A 19674-nucleotide genomic window follows, 5' to 3' on the forward strand; every position below is an offset into this window, starting at 1 on the left:
GTAGGCAAATCTGTAGATATAAAAAGTACAGTGAAACTGTTAAAAAATGTAAAGGGCACATAACCCAGTCAGATCAATGAAATTTGATCCCAGGATTTTTGCTGAAACTGTCGGGGTGGAACCTTGGAGAAAGCCCGTCCAGCACAGAGAATGCTACAGAGCAGGGAGGGAGAGAAAGAAGGAGCCCAGAGACCACATTCTGATAGGATCACCCCCTGGGGGCCAGCTATGCCTGAAGCTGATTCCATTCCTGTTCTTTTCAGTCCTGCAAACAAAATTCCTCTTGTACCTTTGTCAGTTTGGGAGGATTTTAAGCTCCTCCCTGAAATTCTGAGTCTTCTTTGGCATCATCCATTCATCGTGGCTGTTCAGGTCACAGACCCTTCCTTCACTGGGCTTCCCCCTGGGGTCGCCCTTTCCCCCCAGCACCCCAACTCTCTCAGTGCACAGGCTTCTCTGAAGACTGTCTCCCTCCCATGGCAGCAGCTTCCAGCCACCTCACCGTACCTCCTCTTAGCCAAAGATGCTTCCTCCACCTGGAGCAGGGCTCTATAACTCAGCTGCTTAAAAATAAACTTGAGCTGTATTATTTCCAACGAGTCTTCTCGCCCTATTAATTATTTATCTACCACCTGCTTCACACAAAAAAGAAAACTGGGCATGGAAACACTAAGGAGAAGAATCTGGAAACAGTAAGGCAACTGCCAAGTGTGGTGGCGGGCAGTGGCCAGGGCAGGGAGCGGGGGAGAGACCCCGGGATGGGGGGAGGGCACTGAGCTCTCTCTGTGGCCTTGCTGAAGCCTACTGTCCATCCCCTTGTCAGGACCGTGTTTTTAAATTCGTAAAACATAGGATTAGAAAGAAAAGCACTACATTTCAGCACAGTTACCAAAACTGTGATAAAGCAATGCTAGTGTTTCTTTGTGGAGGGACTAATAACAAGATCTAGTGTCATTTCAAAGCAGTGACGAGCTTTAGGGACATTGGGAGCCACCTGCAGCAACAGTCATGTGAAATGGAAACACATACAATTGATTTCTGCTGGGGACAAAGTCACAGATTCCATGACTACTGTTATGGTTTGTGGCCTACAGTCACGTTTCAGGTATATATTAGTGAAAATAAGAGTATAATTCTTTTCATTTTGATCATTTGAATTTTACCCTCAGACCCTAGGATTAGAACTCATGGGCTAGACCAGGCCCAGTCCCTCGAGTGAGCCAGTGGAGTGGGAAGGATGCCCTGCCTGCTGTGGGGAGGGGAGGAAAATGGGGAGGTAAAAGGATGGAATTAAAAGGCAATATGGCGCTGGCTGGTGTGGCTCAGTAGATTAGGTGTCAGCCTGCGAACCAGAGTCACAGGTTCTATTCCTAGTCAAGGCACATTCCTGAGGTGCGGGCCAGGTCCCCTATATGGAGCATCTGAGTGGCAACCACACATTGATGTTTCTCTCCTTTTTCTCCCTCCTTTACCTCTCTCTAAAAATAAATAAAATCTTTTAAAAACTTTTTTAAAAAAGGCAATATGTCCAGGAGACCCAGGAAATGGCCTTGTAATCACCACAAGCAACTTCTAAGAGCGCTCACTGTGGGCCAGGCCGTGTTCTAAGCCTGGTCACTGCATTTTCTCACTTAATCCTGGCAGCAACTCAAGAGGGAGGCACCAGTGTCTTTATGCTTGAGGACATCAAGGCAACAGAGAGATGACATGCTAGCATGCACTGGTTGTCAGCATTCAAACCCAAGTGCACAAATCCCAGAGCCCACGCCCAGTTTCACCACCTCTCATTCCTACCTCCCAAGTCCCAAGGGAGGTAACTGTCCAGAGGAGGTGACAAAAGGCTGAGTCAGACTGGATTCTGAGCTGGAAGCCTTGGCTGCTAACCTTGTATGTCTGCATGGACCATGTCTTCTGCCTGGGTCAGAGGCAGCCCTCAGCCCGGTGATAAAGCAGGCCCCATGTTTTGACCAAGAACTAGAATATTTCCATTCCAATGAGATGGAAAGCCCTATGAGCCAGGGAGGGAGGTGGTGGGAGAGAGACGGGGTTGCGGCGGAGGGTGGGGGGGGGGAGAGAGAGAGAGACTCTCTGACCCTATGCCCAGTGTGGCGCTGCCCGCAGGCCTGCATTTTCCTTGCTGCCACCACTGCCCTTGCCTGTAACATACTTTCTGAGTTGCTTCCTAGTTAACTACTACTCAGCCTCCACATTTCAGTTTGTGTCCTTGCCTGGACGCTTTAAATCAGGTTCTCTCCATTATAGCTCCCTGCACTGTTCCAACATAAAAACTTGGCACCATTTGGAAATATCTTTACTTAAGGGTTTATTTGTTAAATGTCTGTCCCTGCTAAACCAAAAGTTCCATGAGGACAGGGACCACATCTGCCTCTCTCCACCACCTTAAACACAAGTGTTGGATGCCTATGAATGAGCACCATACAGGAAGAAGAGAAAGCAGTACGGGACAGAGCCAGTCTGCTTCTGCGAGCTGCCTGTTTCAGGTTGGGAGGGTGAGACCGAACACAGGCACATCCCGATTTACCAATTTAACACACACTGGCTCTGTCCACCGACAGGTATGGCTCAGAACATGACCCTCTGAGAATTAAGTAGCAATATTCCCCCTTGGAGGGGAACAGAGTGAACAGGACAGGAAGGAGATGGGGAAGAGCTCTGCTTGAAGGGTTGAGTCAGATGTGATCATAAAAATAACATGGAACAGTGCTTCTCAAATTTCCATGTGTATACAACTCACCTGGGAAACCAGTTAAATATGCAAATTATGATTCAGTAAGACTAGGGCAGGGCCTCAGATCCAGCATTTCTAACAGGCTCTTATGTGAGGCGCGTACCATCAGTCCCCAGTACACACTTGAAATGGCAAGATCTTTAGAAAGTAGAGATAGAAGATAAAAGTTTAAAATCATTCTTTGAGGTCCTATTTTTTAAAATTTTTTAAAAAGATTTTATTTATTTTTAAAGAGGGGAAGGGAGGGAGAAAGAGAAGGAGAGATATATCAGTGAGTGGTTACCGTTCACGTGGCCCCCACTGGGGACCTGGCCTACAACCCAGGAATGTGCCCTGACTGGGAATCGAACCAGTGACCCTTTGGTTCACAGCCCATCCTCAATCCGCTGAGCTACACCAGCCAGTGCTTTGATGTTCTATCTGGTCTCATTAATCTTAAGCCAGATCTTGGCTGGAGAGCCTGGCTTCAACTCATAAAAACAGTTGCCACTTGCTCTTTGCTCCTCTGCATAACTGCACAAGGTTGAGAGTAAAGGAGCCTGATGAGGCCATGCAGAAGTCCCAGTCCTGGCTCTCTGAATACCTCACCATGTAACCTCAGGCATGGTATTTCCTCTTCATGGGCCCTGATCTGCACACCAGCCGTGTCAGCATTATCCAGGAATTTTTCAAAAATATAGATTCTAGAGCTTCACCCCTAGAGATTTTAATCCACTAGATCTGGGCTGTGGTTTGAGCACCTGAATCTGTTTAAACACAATGATTCAGATACACATCCAGAGTAGGCAGAGGAACTGTCCGTGGTGCTGCCCAGAGCTGTGCAATGTAGCCTAAATACATTTAGGGGATGCCTGGAGGCAGTAAATTACCACTTCGTTTGAGACTATGAAAAAGACACAGCCATCTTTTGCCCTGTTTGGGTACTGGCATTATCAGCACACCCATCATTCATTTGTAGCATGGCTACAGAAGCTTAACCCATTGGAAAAGAAAAAAGTTATGTCCAATTATTTCCAAACTCAGTGCATTTGAGGCATCTTCAACTGTTACCAAAGCAATGATGAGAGACATGATTTACAGCTCCCCAGACCTGCCTGAACACCGATGGTATTAGTAATGAGAAGGCCCCAGATAGCAAACCTACTTCTTATTTATTGGTCTGGTTTGAAGAATGCATATGAAAAACTCCAGGTTGGGCTTTCTGCAGACATTTCCCTCTGTAGAGGGGAGGAATAAACAGAGGGTCAGGGGAGCAGGTAGAAAGCAGAAATGAGGATCAGGTATTTCATCTAGAATGCCAGGTCTGCCAGTCTGGCTCATTTTTCTAGTTTCACCAAAAGATTTATGCACCTGTCCAAACCGAACTACGTATCCATTACCTAGCTCACAGAGGCACTTTGAAAGTCAAGCAGCAGGAGGTCAAGTCCAACTGATAGTTCACTGCTAGATGAAAACCTACCATCTCCATTTTTACCTTTGCCTTTCAAAGGCAGCTACATAATTTTACTTTGGTTGGCAGCAGTGGGCAAAATTTTATATATATATATATATATATATATATATATACATATATATATATATATATATGTCTGTGTGTGTATGTGTGTGTGTATATAAATTTGCAGAGGTAAATCTCTTTTACCTAGCTTGTGTTATTCAGAGATAATTACCTACATGTTTGTTTGTAAGTGTATATCATCTGCTTCCCCTCCCCAAATGGTAAGCCCTATGTGAACAGGGCTTTTCTGTTTAGCTCCCTGCTATATTCTTAGTGGCTGACACATAGTAGGTGCTCAAGAAAAATTCCTTGAATAAATGGATGTGTAAGTAAATAATGTTCCTCTTGAAAATTTTATAGCCCTCTGGGCATTTCTCTGAGCTGGTCTCCCCTACTACCATTCTCCACATTGCTTCCTGAGGGAAATTTTTTCTTTTAATGAAAAACCATTTTAATTTCAATGCTTTAAATCTCCAATTGAGAATATGTTTTTATTAATTTTAGGGAGGGGAGAGGGAGGGGGAGGGAGGGAAGGAAGGAGGTAGAGAGAGAAACATCACTGTGAGAAAGAAACATCCATTAGTTGCCTCCTGTACACACCCTGACTGGGATTGAACCTACCACCTTTTAGTGTGTGGGATGATGCTCCAACCAAATGAGCCACCCAGCCAGGACAAATGCAAAACCATTTTTAAAAACCATGCCATTTTCTTTGCTTTCAGGATAAAAGTCCAAACTCCTCAGCTAAGCATGCAAAGTAACTGTCCCTGCCTGGCTCTTCTGAGTCATCTCCCTAACATGCCACGTGCCCCATCACAGGCACCCAGTGTGTGCAGTGCATGCCGTTTGCTCAGTAGGCATCATGGGTCTCAGAAGGTCCTGCTGCTCAGGAGCTCTGCCTTCTGAAGTGCTGCTTCCTTTGCCTGGAATCCTCCATCTTATTCAGCCACTAGATCCTGCTTATCCTTCAAGGCTCAATTCCAGTAACACCTCTCTACTGAAGCATCTCTGATCTTTTTCCTTCTCTTCTCACCCCAGGCTGGTTCCTTTTGTTGTTCCACCTACTCACTACGCACTCTCAGGCCATGAGGTTGGAATGGGATTGGTCCCACCCCTTGACCATGCACATGACCTGGCCAATTACAGTAATTATTACCACTCCTGGGATAGGCACAGGGTTCACACTGGGCCAGTGAGTGTCAGCACTGAGACCAGGAAAAAGACTTTCTCTTTCTGCCTGAGGTATTAAAGTGATATTAAGAAAGCCTAGAGGTGTGTGACCATCTTTACCATGAGAGGGGAACCTGTCTAAGAATTCAGCAAACACAGAAAAAAAAAAACAGATAGAGACAGAAACAGGTAGGTAGACAGACAAGAGGCAAGAGAGTGAGTGAGCAAAGGAGAAAGAGACGGGCCAACATACTGATGTCAGACAATGTCACTGAGCGGGTCCAGTCATTCCTAGTGTCAGCCATACCTGAAGTCAGCCCTAAACATCTCAGTTACACAGGCCAGTTAATCCTCTTATTAAATTAAAAGGTGTGATTTTGTTTTTTGTCACTCGCAGTGGAAAGCATCCTAGATGATACACTTCCCCTGTGCTCCCACATAACCCTGACTTAATCTCCCCTCACAGCACCTGCTGGGGGGAGGTCTCTCAAGTGTGTTACTAACCTGTGAGCTCCCTGAAGGTAAGACACACATCTCATTTGCCTCTGTAGCCATGAGACTTGGTGTACTGTAGATATCCAATAAAGATTTGTGAAATGAAAAAATGAAGAAATATTTATATAAAAATTAATGTAGCTTTCCATTTACTTTGTTCTGCTTCAAGGATCTTTCTGACAAGAACTCTTAGACTCCTCAGAATCTTGTCTGCTCTCCTCCCAGAGTGTCAGTTTTTCAGTTCTCCAGAGTCAGAGACCCGGGAGGAAAAAGGAAGGGGCAGATCCAAAGTCTTGAGAAGGCACCTGGCCCAGGGTCCTACTTCTGCTGTGCTTCTTGCTCACCTGGACTTCATCTAAGACTGAAGTCATCATTGACCCCCTATGTGCCCAGGTGAGGGGAGCACTGAGACATAAATAACCAACCCAACACATGCCTGACCCCATTAATCCTCCATACTCTGCTCTTTTGCTGATGCCCCTCTCCCCCTGAATAGAAAACCCCCCTTCCCTTCCTTCGCTACTCAATTCCTCAAAGTTCAGAAGAAAACATGATACCTCCAAGGAATCAGCCCTGAATGCCCCGGGGTGACAAGTTGGAAAGCCTTCAGGGACCTAGGAAGTGAGTGAATCAGGGCAGGCTGGAGACCTGGGGAGCACACACCCCACCTAAGGGGCGAGCCCCATGCCTCTCCTGCCAACTGTTGTCACAGGAAATCTGAGATAAAGAGAAAGACTAGCCTTCCTTGCTAGGGAGTCTGTGGACGCAGCTGCAGACATGGGTTTATTATTGTTGTTGTCACTAGGAACCTCATCACCACCATTATCATCTTCAACACAATTCACGTCTCAGGTGGAAAGTGCCTGAGTCACAAGCTGACACAACATGATTATAGGACCATGGCGCCACAGAATACAGTCACCTATGCATGTCTGTCTTTTCTACAAGAGGCTGTCTCTGCAGGTTGCCTATCTCTGCAGGCTGGACCCCATGTCTCTGTGGGTCTGCTAATTACCCTTTTTCAGTCTACAGTGGTGGTGCACTAATGTAAACCTCAGCGGTACCAGGTGCAAACATTCTGCCTACGTACTGGCATGAGTCTCCCTGCTTACCCCATCAAGCTATCCTCCACATGGTAGCAGTGCCTCCAAAACACAAACAGAAACTTGTCACTCCTCTGTTCAAAATCCTTCAATTGTTACTCTAGCCAACAGCAACAACAACAACAACGCACACATACACACACACAGTGTTTAAAAAATAACTGTAGATACAAAATGTGATAATACTGCAAAGGGAAAAAAAAACAAGGAGCCAAGAAAGCCACAAAGGAGGGTGATCACATATTCTGGGTACTTGGGAAAGGGTTCTCTAAGGAGGAAGAATTTAAGCTGAGACCTGACAGATGAGGAAGACCAGCCACAGGAAAGTTGGGGGATGACGAGTTCTAGAAAGAACCGAATGTGTGAAGGCCCTGAGGCAAGAAAGAGCTTGAGGGATCAATACCTAAGAGGGAGCAATGCACAGCACACGAGGTGAGGCAGGGGTAACCATTCCCGGGCCACCAGGCTGTTGGGAGAGCAGGCAGGCAAAGCCCTTGGCATGGCACCTGGTGTGTAGTTGGTACTCAGTGAATAGCTGCTATTCTTAGAGTGTGGGCACTGCTGATGTGCAGAGAGGCTGGTTGATTTCCTGCTGCTAGGGGCAGGCTGTGCAGTCCAGGAGGGACAGCTGAAAGCCGGTATCAAAGGCTCCTTTATGACACCAAACAGTCCTATTTTCATGGGCTTATGAGGATCAGGCATTTAAGTCAAAAAAGCTTCTAAACTCATTATAAGGAAGAACTTCTCTTTCCTTCAGAAGGCACAAGAGCTGGGAAATTAATGGTGAGAAAGTTCCATGGGAGTGGCTAAGCTTAACATAGTTGGGAACTATTGGAGATGATGGCTCTCCAAAGCAGCAAAGGAAATTGTGCCCAACACTTCTAGGGCACTCAGTGATTTCTGGGCCCCATCTAGGAGAGAGGAGGTGGGCAGAGGGTTTACTTTGAGTCCATATTAAAGAATTCAATATAATGTTTTTGTATAAGTAACTCCGAATCCAGCCTCTGCTGACACAAGTCCCATGCCTGTGTGCTGGTGTGTACAGTGTGACAAGAAGTTGTCGCTCCTCTGAAAAGCCAGACGTGGAGTGTACACACTAAACCATGGTGGGGGCTGTGAGGGAACGGGGTGCAGGAAGCAGGGGAGATGGGGGTGATCAGTTCTACTGCAAGGGGAGCGAGAGAAGTTTCCTGGAGGAGGAGGCAAGAGTTATGAGGATGGACCCCCAAAAATGGAATTTATAAAAAATTTTGTATTTATTCTTACATGTTTAAACTTCAGTCACCTTCAAGTGCTCTCCATTTGATGCAATGCACCCATCGAGATGTTTTTCCACTGCTCAAAACAGTTTTTGAACTTGTTGATTTTATGATAAAAATTTAAGAGTTTAGAAGTGCATATGACAAAATGTGAATAGCTTCTCATGCTAGGCAGTGGGAATATGGTGCTTATTATCTTATTCTTTGTATTTTCTGCTTCCTTAAGAAAGCATTACTGTAAACTTCATATCATTGTATAAGCACTTGGGAAATTCATTGGCAGTATCTACTAGAGCAAACACACACACACCCTATGACCCAGCAATTCCATTCCTAAGTATAAAATCACAGAAGTCAGGCTCACAGCCACCACAAGGCAAGAATGTTCATCACAGCACTATGTGAAATTGAGCCAAACTGGGAGCCACCCAAACATCCATCAACAGTAGAGATAAATAACTCGTGGTATACCCACACAATGGAAACACAATACCACACAATAGAAACAACTGCTACTTGCAATGATATGGGTGAATCTCACAGATGTGATGTGGAGAGAAAGAGACCATACACAAATGTATACGTTCCATATGATCCCATTCATGTAAAGTCCTAAAACAGGCTAAACTAACCTATAGATTAGATGTTAGGATTGTGGACAACCTAGTAGGGAGTGACATGAGGAGGCTTGGAGCTCTGTTAACGGTATATTTCTTGGTCACTATGCTGTTTGTACAGGTGTGCTCATTTTGTAAAAATCCATCCAGCTGTACACCTAAGATTGAAGGTATGCTATATCTCAGTTTAAACAATAACCAAAAAAGAAGGGAAGAAACCATAATGATGCAAGAAATGCAGGGAAGGAAGAAGAACCAAGCCTGTGTTTGTCAAACTTATTACAAATGACAAAAGAGTGGAAACTAGATTAGCAAGGCTTCTCTAAAGAGCTATTGTTTTAGACTAGCGTTTGAAGATTCAGGAGATGCCAGGTGCTATGCTAAGCAGCTAACTTACAGCGCTCACTGGATGGTCTCAAGAGCCCATGAGGTAGGCACCCTCACCCCATGTGGGAGCTGAGACAACTGAGCATCACGGAGGGTAGGCAACGTGTTGGAGGTCACAGGGCTAGCACTGCCAGAGACAGGATATGAATTGAGGCCAGTAAGATGCCACTACCCAAACTCTTAACCTCTTGGCCTCTGGCAGCATAGAAGCATGTACAGAAAGAGAACCTCAGAGAACCTCAGGGGAAGGGGCTGCTTCCTCCACATATAAGGGAGGCTGAGCCCCAGAGACCTGGGGACAGGAAAGTAACTAAAATAGCAGTAACCTGAGAAACTAAAAATGTTTTTTTTTCTAGCTTGCTTAGATAAACCAAGACTGCAATACACAATTCTCAATACTAATGGGAGTACTAAAGGGAAAGGTGGCAATTATTCTCAATTATTCAAGAAGAGAGTAAGAGCTGAGAAGGACTCTTCTGAGTTGTGATTTTAATCAGCTGTCCAAAAATGAAAAGGGAAAAAACAGATGTAATGTGGGTTAAGAAGGCCTTCAGAGCTAGAAGGAGAGATTAAATAATGACATACAAGCAATTTAACGGCCTCAGAAATATTTTGGACAACACTTAATACCCAGCAGGGAGTCAAGTGTCTTATAATTCATGTCAACTTCCAAACCAATGGCTTCAGCATACTTCACTGGAGGCCTCATGCTCAGCCTGAGATGAGTGAAATAAGGGGAGCTGGCCAACTCTAGTTGTGGAATTGGGAAGGTCAGATCCCAGATGTGTCAAGTAACTTGTTTTCACGACCAAGCATGGCTAATGCAAACTCTTTTAGAACCCTCTTCAAATATTTGCAGTGTTGTGTCAGTACCCATTGGGTAGGGAAGGCCCAAGCATGTTTCTATGAACAATGACCAAAGACCTGTAAGTTAATGGAGAGAACTGGGGAGAGGGGGGATTGGTAGCCCTACTAACTGGTGTCACACACCAATTTCTATATACCTTGAGTTCACTTGCTCATCAAACACATTTTATTCAGCATCTACTATGTGCCAGGCACTGAAAGGACAAAGATGCTGTGAGATGCTGAAAAGACAAAGATTCTACAGGCCTGGCTCTGCTCTCAAGTTGATGGGGACATAGAGGAGAGAGAACTGTGTATCAAGGAGCCCAGAGAGTATGAGAAAGGAATGCAGAGGAGGGACAGCTAACACTCTGAGTTGAGGGAAGACTTCCTGAAGGACAGTGGAACCTGCAAGGTCTGTGGCCGGAGACCACCAAGATGAGTCCCTTGGGCCCCACACAGAAACACACAGGATGGGAACAGGTTGTCCCCAGGTTACTTGTTTATAAAACAACCTTGATTTTCTTTGGATATTAAGTTGATACTACAGAGAAGTCCTCCCAAGAGGTCCTACATACTAAATGCATACACATACAAATGCATGCATACACATACAAATGCATGCATACACATACAAATGCATGCATACACATACAAATGCATGCATACACATACAAATGCATGCATACACATTCTAGGCCTGCTGTGGGGCGGTGGTGTCTCTCCTGAGACAATTTTTCTGGCAAGGTGACTTTAGCAACTGCTCTCCTGGCAAATGTCTGAAGAGGCTTTTACCATATTAAAGAGAAACACAAATGCGTAATGCATAGTGAGCCCAATTCCTCTCTTCTTCTTGTTTAATACATTAAGTACCACAACTATTCACACAGTAGTTGGCAGAGTATCAAATGAGAAATGAGCTTGAGTTTATGGCTTCATTCAGTTGAAATTTCTGTTCTCTCCTAACCTCCTCTCTGTAAAACCGTCACCTTCAGGATGAGATCTGAGCTCCCCACATCTCCGTTCCAAGCAGGTGAGGGTACTGGCACTGTCTTGTGGGTCCTTTTCCACATGAGGGTATTTCTGGCAGAATTCCCCGATTCTCTGCCTCTCCATAGAAACCTGTAGTTGTGTGTGACTTGCAGCATTACCAACCCCCCGATTTGGGTGTGGGGTTACAGGGCTTCCCCACCACGGGGCAGACGGCACAGTTGACAGTAGCACCAGTCTGACTCAGTCTCCGATACAAGCTACGGGATGCCTACAGCCTCCGAGCCCAGCTTCCTCATCTTTAAAACATTTTAAACAAGGCTTTACAAGAACTTCATGATGAGAAAATGAACATGGAGCCTCCACTGTGCATGACAAGCTTGGCCTGTGATGGCTGGTATCAGTGTACACAGGAGCTCGGAGCAAGGGTTCGGGATAAACCACCTATGTCAGGCTCATCCCCTGCACGGACTCAGAGTCCCAGAATCTTTTATGTTGAAGAGACACTCCATGTCACTACCAGCCCACCCCTGATATATAAAAGGGTAAACTGAGGCACGGAGACATCAAATAATTTGCCCAAGGCCACACAGCATGTAAAGCAGTAGGAACCGTCCTTTCTTTTCTGTTTTTAATTTTCTACTTGCAGAGTTGGTAAAGTCCTGCTGATGAATAAACACATAAATGAGTGAATACATGACCCTGTCTTACACTTAGGTTTACCAAGGACATTTATAAGTCACAGATTGGCAAGAAGGCACAGCTCCTAGTTCTAAACATGACCCCCTAAAGGAGAGTGGGTGGTAGGTGAGGGGTAGATGCTTCAATAGAAGGGAGAGTAAATCAGAGGTCCCAGCTTTGCTTGCTCCCTGACTCCTACACCACTGAGGTTGCAAAACTGACTTAGGGAGGCAATGGAAATGTTCATCAGCTGAACAGTGGCTAAATAAGCTTCACTCACCCATTCCCCAGGGTGGTGTGTGCAGGTCTCTGGGGAATATGCATCCACCCTCCACGGCTGGGGTCCTGCCATCCCCAGGGCTGCATTTAAAGCTCTGGCTCCCAAGGAGCTGCAAAGGCACTCTCCATGGCTCAGTGAGTGCCAGTTGGTTTCTCACCACACACTGGTGTATGTGTTTTTAATGAGGATTTTAATGCATAATTTCTCCAACAAGTTGAATTATCTGCGGCTCAGGGGGGTGGAAAGTGATTTGCCTTGCCTTAATGCCAAATGAACTTTCAGAGACCGATGCCATTATCCTAAGAAGGAATGACAATCTCTCAATCCTCATTTGCTCCCTGAGCAATAATGCAGACTTTAGTAGCATCATCAAAAATGAGTCTATTATTACCTAACCTTCATGCTAGCAAAGTCCATTTGGACAGGGAGCTATCCAGGCAACTCCCCCGGGTCATTAGAGAGCTATCTTTCCTGTCTCTAAAGGCTTGCAGCCTCTTGTCCATTCTGCAAAAAGTATTCACTCAAAAGTGGAATGAGAACAACCTCCCAAGTCACCTGAAAGTACTTCTACTCACTTTCAGAATTTAGATTTTTTTGAGTTTTCGCCAAGAGCCCAGTGAAGGGAAGAAGGAAATAAAAGGGAAACTTTTTCCATTTGATTTTTGTTCATTTATTCATTAATTCAGGCTGTAAATATCTTGAGTACTATTCTCGGAGCTGGGGAGAAAGCAGTGAGAAGAAACAGACCCAGGCTCTGTTTTGTGAACTTCCAGTGCAGAGAGACAGATGATACTCAAGTACACAAATAAGTCATTGCAAGCCCTGGCATGTGCTAGGAGAAAACTGACACAGAGTAGCAGGCTGCAGAGTGACTGAGGGCACAGCGAGGGTGGTCAGGAAAGGCATGTCCCTGAGGAGGTGAAATTCGAGCTGGTACCCGATGGGTTGAAGAAGCTGTCCCGCAGAGACTGGGAAAAAGCCATTCCTGGCAGAGGGAACAGCAGGCACAAAGGTCTCGATGTGACAACGGCGTGGAAGTGTTAGGAGGCCAGTGCGGCTGGGCGTAGAGGAAGAGGAGTGGGGCATGAGTAAGGCAGGGGAGGCCGTAGGGGACAGTCAGGGTCACCTCAAAGACCAGAGTAAACAGTCCTAGATTCATCTGCCATGGGTGCCACTGGAGGGTTTAACGAACAGTGACACAGTCTGATTTACGCAGGCACACCTCAGTGTGGCTTCGGTGCGGGAAGTACACTGTTAGTCAGACAGGAGTGGGAAAGGGCAGCCCTTGTGGGTGCTCATGCCAGAGACAACAGCGGCTTGGGTTAGGACCATCTAAACAGGAAAGGAGGGCAGCAGCTCAACTGGGATCACTAGGACGGGGGTGTCACACTCACTTTCACTGGGGACCACATCAGCCCCGGGTTGCCTTCAAAGGGCTGGATGTAATTTCAGGGCTGTATAAATTAACTACTCCTTAACAGTTAAGCAAGAGCTCGGCACTGACACCAGGTAAAAACAAGGTGCCGTGACGGAAAAAAAACAAGGTGGAGGGCCAGATTCAGTTCATAGGCCTTGTGTTTGCCACCTGTGACTTAGAAGTAGAGACCACGGGACTTGGATTAGTGAAGTTCTGCTCTCTTACTATCTCAATCCTGCTCCATAATGTGGCTCAAGAGAAGTGCCCCCGCTGTGGGGGCCAGGAAAGCTGCCATAGAGATTATGGTTCTCCTTCTCTGCACATGGTAGGATGTGCCCCTCGACATCAGGCATGGCCCTGTAACTTGCCTTGGCCAATGAAACGTGAGTAGAATTCACGTGTGTCACTTCCAGACAGAGGCTTGAAGAATCAGCATCAGATCTGTCTCTGTCCCTTGCTCCTGCTGCCAGCACACACAGACAGGAGCCTCCAGCGGCCCAGGCCCCAACACGATGATGAGTGGAACATTCCCAGCCCCCTGCCCCGCCCCCTGCCGTAGACATGAAGTGTGAGCCCAAATCACACCTTAGTTGGATCTGCCAAGATCATGGCGTTGTGTATTAACTCAGCCTAACCAAGCCTATCCTGACTGATACAAGCCTGTGAGTGATATTTACACATTAATGAGTAATTTTAATATACAACTATTGTGGCTTGACTCAATTACAAAGAAATAAACTTCATCAAATAGTGGACTGCTATTCAGGTAAGTATTTTAACAAGATTCGGGCTTTATGTGGTACTCGAAGGCATGGCTATCTCTAGTGAACACTCTGGGCATCAGTGCATCTATAATTAAACATACGCATGGCCTACCACGGCAAAAGAAATGCTTTGGCATAGACAAATCCTACATACAAACTATACAACGCACTAATTTTATCAATTAAAAATTTAAACTGGGGTTGAGATCACATTTTGCTTCTGTAACTGGCATCATTGGGGAACATCTATTCAGGCTAGAAAGATACTCATCTGATGAATTTAAAAAGGCTAACCTATGTTTAATGTGTCCTTGAGTACCATCCAGGTCTGTGGATTCTGTAGTGATTCATTTAACAAATCCAAGGCTTAGAGCAGCAAGGTATATATAACTCAGTCTCCTCAAAGATAGCATGTTTGAATGCCTTATGGTTCATGTGCCAAGTGCATCATTCTTGAAGTGACTGAATCAAAGAAAAGATTCTGATCTGGTAGATTTTTCTGGTTCAATTTAGAATCAAGCTCTCTAGAGAACTGGTTCTCAGGGTATCAAGGCAGGTATCCTGAGCCGTTAGGCCCCACTAGGGCCAGTACAAGCTTGGCCTCTTAGCAGAGTTCACTGGTAGCCTCTGTGAGCACTGACTGAGTCTGTACCGCAAAATCAGATGGACCCCCTCAGAACTGTGCTGGGTAGCAGCTAAGCAGGTATGTCTTAGCCGAATGCTGGAGAAAGAGAGAATCAAAGTACAATTGTGGAATGACCAGCCAATTAAAGGCTGCACAAGCTACTGTAAGAGGCACAAGCCCTGTAACTGCTCATGAGCTGTCAGATTCCTGAGCAACAGCAGAAACTGTCAGATCCACCTCTGATCACAGGGAGTAGGACCAAAGATCCAGCTAGGAACCAGCTGGGGCATTGGTATAAGCCAGTCATCACCGGGCTGGCCTCCCCAAAATGGTACCTTGCATTCCCAAGCTCATTTATTTGCGAACAGAGCTGCACTGAAGGGAGGAGAAGGGAGAGGAAGTGAGGGGCAGGGGACACTGCCCTACTGTCCCAGATTTCATAAGAAGAAAGTGCAGCTGCTCAAAGTTGTTCCCCAAATTGACAATGCTCTTAAGAATCTGAAGCAGGGCTGAGGATGACCCCACCTCAGAGGGGAAACTCAGTCACAGGGAAAGCATTCAGCAATGTGTGCCCCAAAAGATGTCCACATCCTAATCCCAGAACCTGTGGGTCTTTTAACTTGCATGGCCAACGGGGCTTTGCAGGTGTGATTAGGGTAAGGATCTCGAGATGATAGTTTATCATGGGTTATCTGGGAGTACCCACTGTGATCAGAGGGTCCTTTAAGAGGAAGTGGGCTAGAGTCGAGGATGGAGATGTGACTACACGGACAGCAGCAGAAGTCAGAGTCATGCGGCTGCAGCTCTGAAGACTCAGGAGGGCCACAGCGTAAGAATGTGGGTGGCCTTCAGAAGCTGAAAAAGGGGAAAACAGATCCTTCCCTGGAGCCTCCAGAAAGAATGCAGCCCTGCTGACACCTTGACTTTAGCCCTGCAGGACCAATTTTGGACTTCTGACCTCCAGAGCTGAGGGAATAAATTTGCATTATTTTGGACCACTAAATGTGTGGTGATGTGTTACGGCAGCCACAGGAAGCGGATGCACAATGCAAGGCATTTCACCATTGAATGACCCAGTTCAGCCTTAGACTAATTTCCCTTGGCAAAACGCAGGCGGGCCGAGTTCCGGGAAAGAAGTGCCATGGAAGGGCTGCTTCAGTGTAATGTGTTCTGCAAGCGAAAATATCTTATAATGATAACAGGATGGTTAGGCAGAATTTTGTTTTATGACATTTTAAGACGTTCTGGATGGGTCCCAAGATTTGTATGAGCCTACAAGTCATTAGATTAAATCGGTATATAATTTCTCCCATTCTTTTCATAAGAATTATTGTATTCCTTGTTATGAACAGCGTAGAATTTCTAAGTCTTCCATTTTTATGGGCTTCACTCCACTTTTTTCAACAATAAAATGAAGTGAAAGATTAATTCCGGGCCTGAGATAAACTGCTTTCTAACTGTTTAAATTAAGATCTAGCAAGCCCTGACATTAATCAGATTTCTAATCTGGTTTAAACATCAAAATCTATGGTTATGTAAACCTAAGCACCAGTAACAGCTTTCCCAGTGGAACTTCCAAGTGTTGGGAGTGGGTTATGGAAACTCTTGCTCTGGTTTTCTAAGTTTAAGATGGTAAGAAATCCAGAGAAAATGCAAATGAAAACCACAATGAGGTATTACTTCACACCTGTTTGATTGACCAGCATCAATAAATCAATGAACAAGTGTAGGTGAGGATACAGAAAAAGGGAATGCTTGTGCACTGTTGGTAGGACTGTAAATTGGTACAACCACCACGAAAGCAGTATAGCGAGTGCTCAAAAAATTAAAAATAGAACTACAATATGACTCAGCAATCCCACTTCCATGTATTTACCTGAAGAAACCCAAAACACTAATTCAAAAACATACATGCACTCCAATGTTCACTGCAGCGTTACTTACAATGATGAAGATGTGGAAGCAACCTAGGTGTTCCCCACTAAACAAATGGATAAAGAAAATGTGGTACATATATACAATGATATATTATTTATATGTAACATAGAATGAAATCTTGCCATCTGTGAAAACATGGGTAGACCTAGAGGTATTATACTAAGTGAAATAAGTCAGAGAAAGAAAGATTTGATTATGATTTTATTTATATGTGGAATCTAAAAAAACAAAGTAAATGAACACACAAAACAGAATCAAACTCAGATACAGAGAACAAACTGATGGTTGCCATGAGAAGGGGGTGGAAGATGGATGGAAAGAGGGAAGGAATTAAAAAGTTCAAATTGGCAGTTACAAAATGTCAGGGGGATGTAAAGTACAGCCTAAGGAATATAGTCAGTGACACTGTAATAACTATATGGTGCCAGATGGGTACTGGAGTTATCAGGGTGATCACTTTGTAAGTTATAAGTTAAATGTCTAACCACTATGTTGTACACTTGAAAGTAATATAATATTGATTGTCAACTGAAAAAATTTTTTAGTTACAAAAACAGATGGAAGGAAATTCTAGTAAGCCACCTCTTCAAGAGAGAAACTAGGAAATCTGTCGCATGTGGAATCTGCCCCAGGGCTTTGTCAATTCAAGATGGCACTGTGGTTCTCATACATCCTCGTGCATCGGCACCACCCAGATGGCTTGTTCAACCCAGATTTCTGGGTCCCAGCCTTGCATTTCAGTAGGTTTGGGGTGGGGGGGGAGCCAGATAATCTGTATTTCTAATAAGCTCCCAGGTGATGCTGTTTCTACTAGTCAGGGGCCACACTTGAAGAACTACGTTAGAGGGATCCTTCTTACACAAGGCCCAATTTCTCCCATATCCTGAGAAGGGTCATGACCCTTACTTTGTCTGGCTGAACTGTCCCTAATAGGCTAGTTAATACATTGCAATTATTGAAGTATCTCCATCACGTACTTGACTCTAAGGCACAGGGGGTCACCAGCTTAGCTGCATATTGGAATTATCTAGAGAACTTTTTAACCCCCCAGGACCCAGGCTTCCCCCAGATAAATTAAATCAGAATGGATCAGAATGGAGCTGGCAGATGAGCAAGTCTCAGTAGTTTTTAAAACTCCCCAAGTGATCCAAAGTGCAGCCAAGACAGAGAACTGGTGCTATGAGCAAACATGAGAAACGACAAGATGATGTCAACTGGCTGAAACAGACGTTCAGCAGAGCCCTACGCTAAGCCCTCTCTTCTGAAGTGCTGTGCTCTTGCATCCTGCACTGTGACATATAATAGGTACTCAATAAACATGTGCTGCATGAATGAAAGCTAATCAACCAGAAAACTTGTGGAGAATTAGTGCCTCCCTTCTCCAGGGTACCTGGATGAATACACAGAAACAAACTATGTCATTATGAATTATTAAGTCTCGTGAAGGCAGTAACCCTACAACAAACAAAACTCTTTTGAGAAAGCTTTACTTGGGAAATAACTCCATATTCATAAGTCCATATGCATAGCATAAGAAGTATAGATGAAAACTAGGAAAGATTTTTTTGGTCCAAAATATGGGTCAGCAAACTATGACCCAATGCAGAGGCCAAATCCAGATGCCATCGATTCTTACAAATAAATGTTATTGGCACACAGCCACACCCATCTGTGTCCACACTGTCTGTGGCTGCTTTCACACTCCAAGGGCAGAGCTGAGGACTTTCAGCTGAAACATGATGGCGACAGAGCCAGAAATATTTACCCTCTGGCCTTTTACAGAACAAGTTTGCCACACCTTTCCCTAGGGATATAAAAGGATGTATACAAACAAAACATAATGTGATTGTCTTTAGGTAGTGGAATTATGGGTGACTATTTCTTTTTTTTCCTTATATTTACCAGCTTTTGACTTGTATGTTTATAGGAGCGTGTGAGATAGGATATGTAGCAAAACAGCTATAATCAGTAAGGGCTACAGGGTTTATCAAGGAGATAGGGACCAACCCCCAAAGGATTTATAGCTTAGCACCAGCAGATCCAGCACAGAGAGTAATTTCACCTTGTGGTGACCCCTACCTTTATTTACACTCACTGTAATACATTCACATGCTGAACAACACACGCTGCGCCATGATCGGAAGTGGAAAGCCCAGGTAAGGACACCAAATGGCCAATCTCTTCCAAGAAATCTCTACCCTTTCCCCACCAGAGTTCTAAATACTCCTCTCCCTCACTGAATGCCCTACCCCCCGATTAAATGAGCCTCAATAAAAGCAAATCCCACTACAAGGGGACTGCTCTGCCTGTGGAGTAGCTCGTTCTCTGTCCCACTGCTTCATTAATAAACTCCTTTTCACTCTACACTCTATGCTGATTCCTATTAGAACTTTTCCCTGTATGAAGCCAAGAACCCACAGTGGGTCTCACACCTTCAGGTCCCCAGACTCCTGGAATGCCTGCATCACCTGTGTGTTTAAACCATAAATTTAAGAAAAAACAAAAGAAACAGTCTCCCTCAATGTAGGCACCGGAGCTGAGCCACCCGGCTCTCCGTGGTGATGGTACCTTGTTTCCAATGGCCTTCTTGGGTGGGAAGTTGTAGGCTCTCACTTGAGGGTATTTGTTCTGTAACTTGTGGTGCAAACTCCTAAACTCTGTGTATCGTCGATAGACATTCCATTCATCATCTTTTATCCGGATGTAGACCTGTTCAAAAAAAAAGGAAAGAGAAAGAAAATGGAGACTTCTCTTAAAACTTCATTGTAAGAAGATGGGCATTCGGCAATGCTCCACTCCTGAACACAGTTCTTTGAGGGCAGGGCCACGCTGAGTCCGCTGCCAGCGGAAGTCCA

General features: G+C 45.0%; 1 protein-coding gene across 2 annotated transcripts in view; it reads right to left on the reverse strand.

Annotated features, from left to right (window-relative positions):
* Window positions 1-19674, reverse strand: part of SNX29 (sorting nexin 29) — a 560470-nt gene that overhangs the window by 74826 nt on the left and 465970 nt on the right. For both annotated transcript variants that reach the window (XM_037068993.1, XM_037068994.1), the window contains one exon: window positions 19388-19528. In XM_037068993.1, coding sequence (XP_036924888.1) covers window positions 19388-19528 — 141 coding nt within the window. The remainder of the gene's footprint in view (window positions 1-19387; window positions 19529-19674) is intronic.

The sequence above is a fragment of the Sturnira hondurensis genome, unplaced genomic scaffold (assembly GCF_014824575.4).
Source record: "Sturnira hondurensis isolate 20B ecotype Veracruz unplaced genomic scaffold, ASM1482457v3 Scaffold0018337, whole genome shotgun sequence".
In the NCBI taxonomy this organism is placed as follows: domain Eukaryota; kingdom Metazoa; phylum Chordata; class Mammalia; order Chiroptera; family Phyllostomidae; genus Sturnira; species Sturnira hondurensis.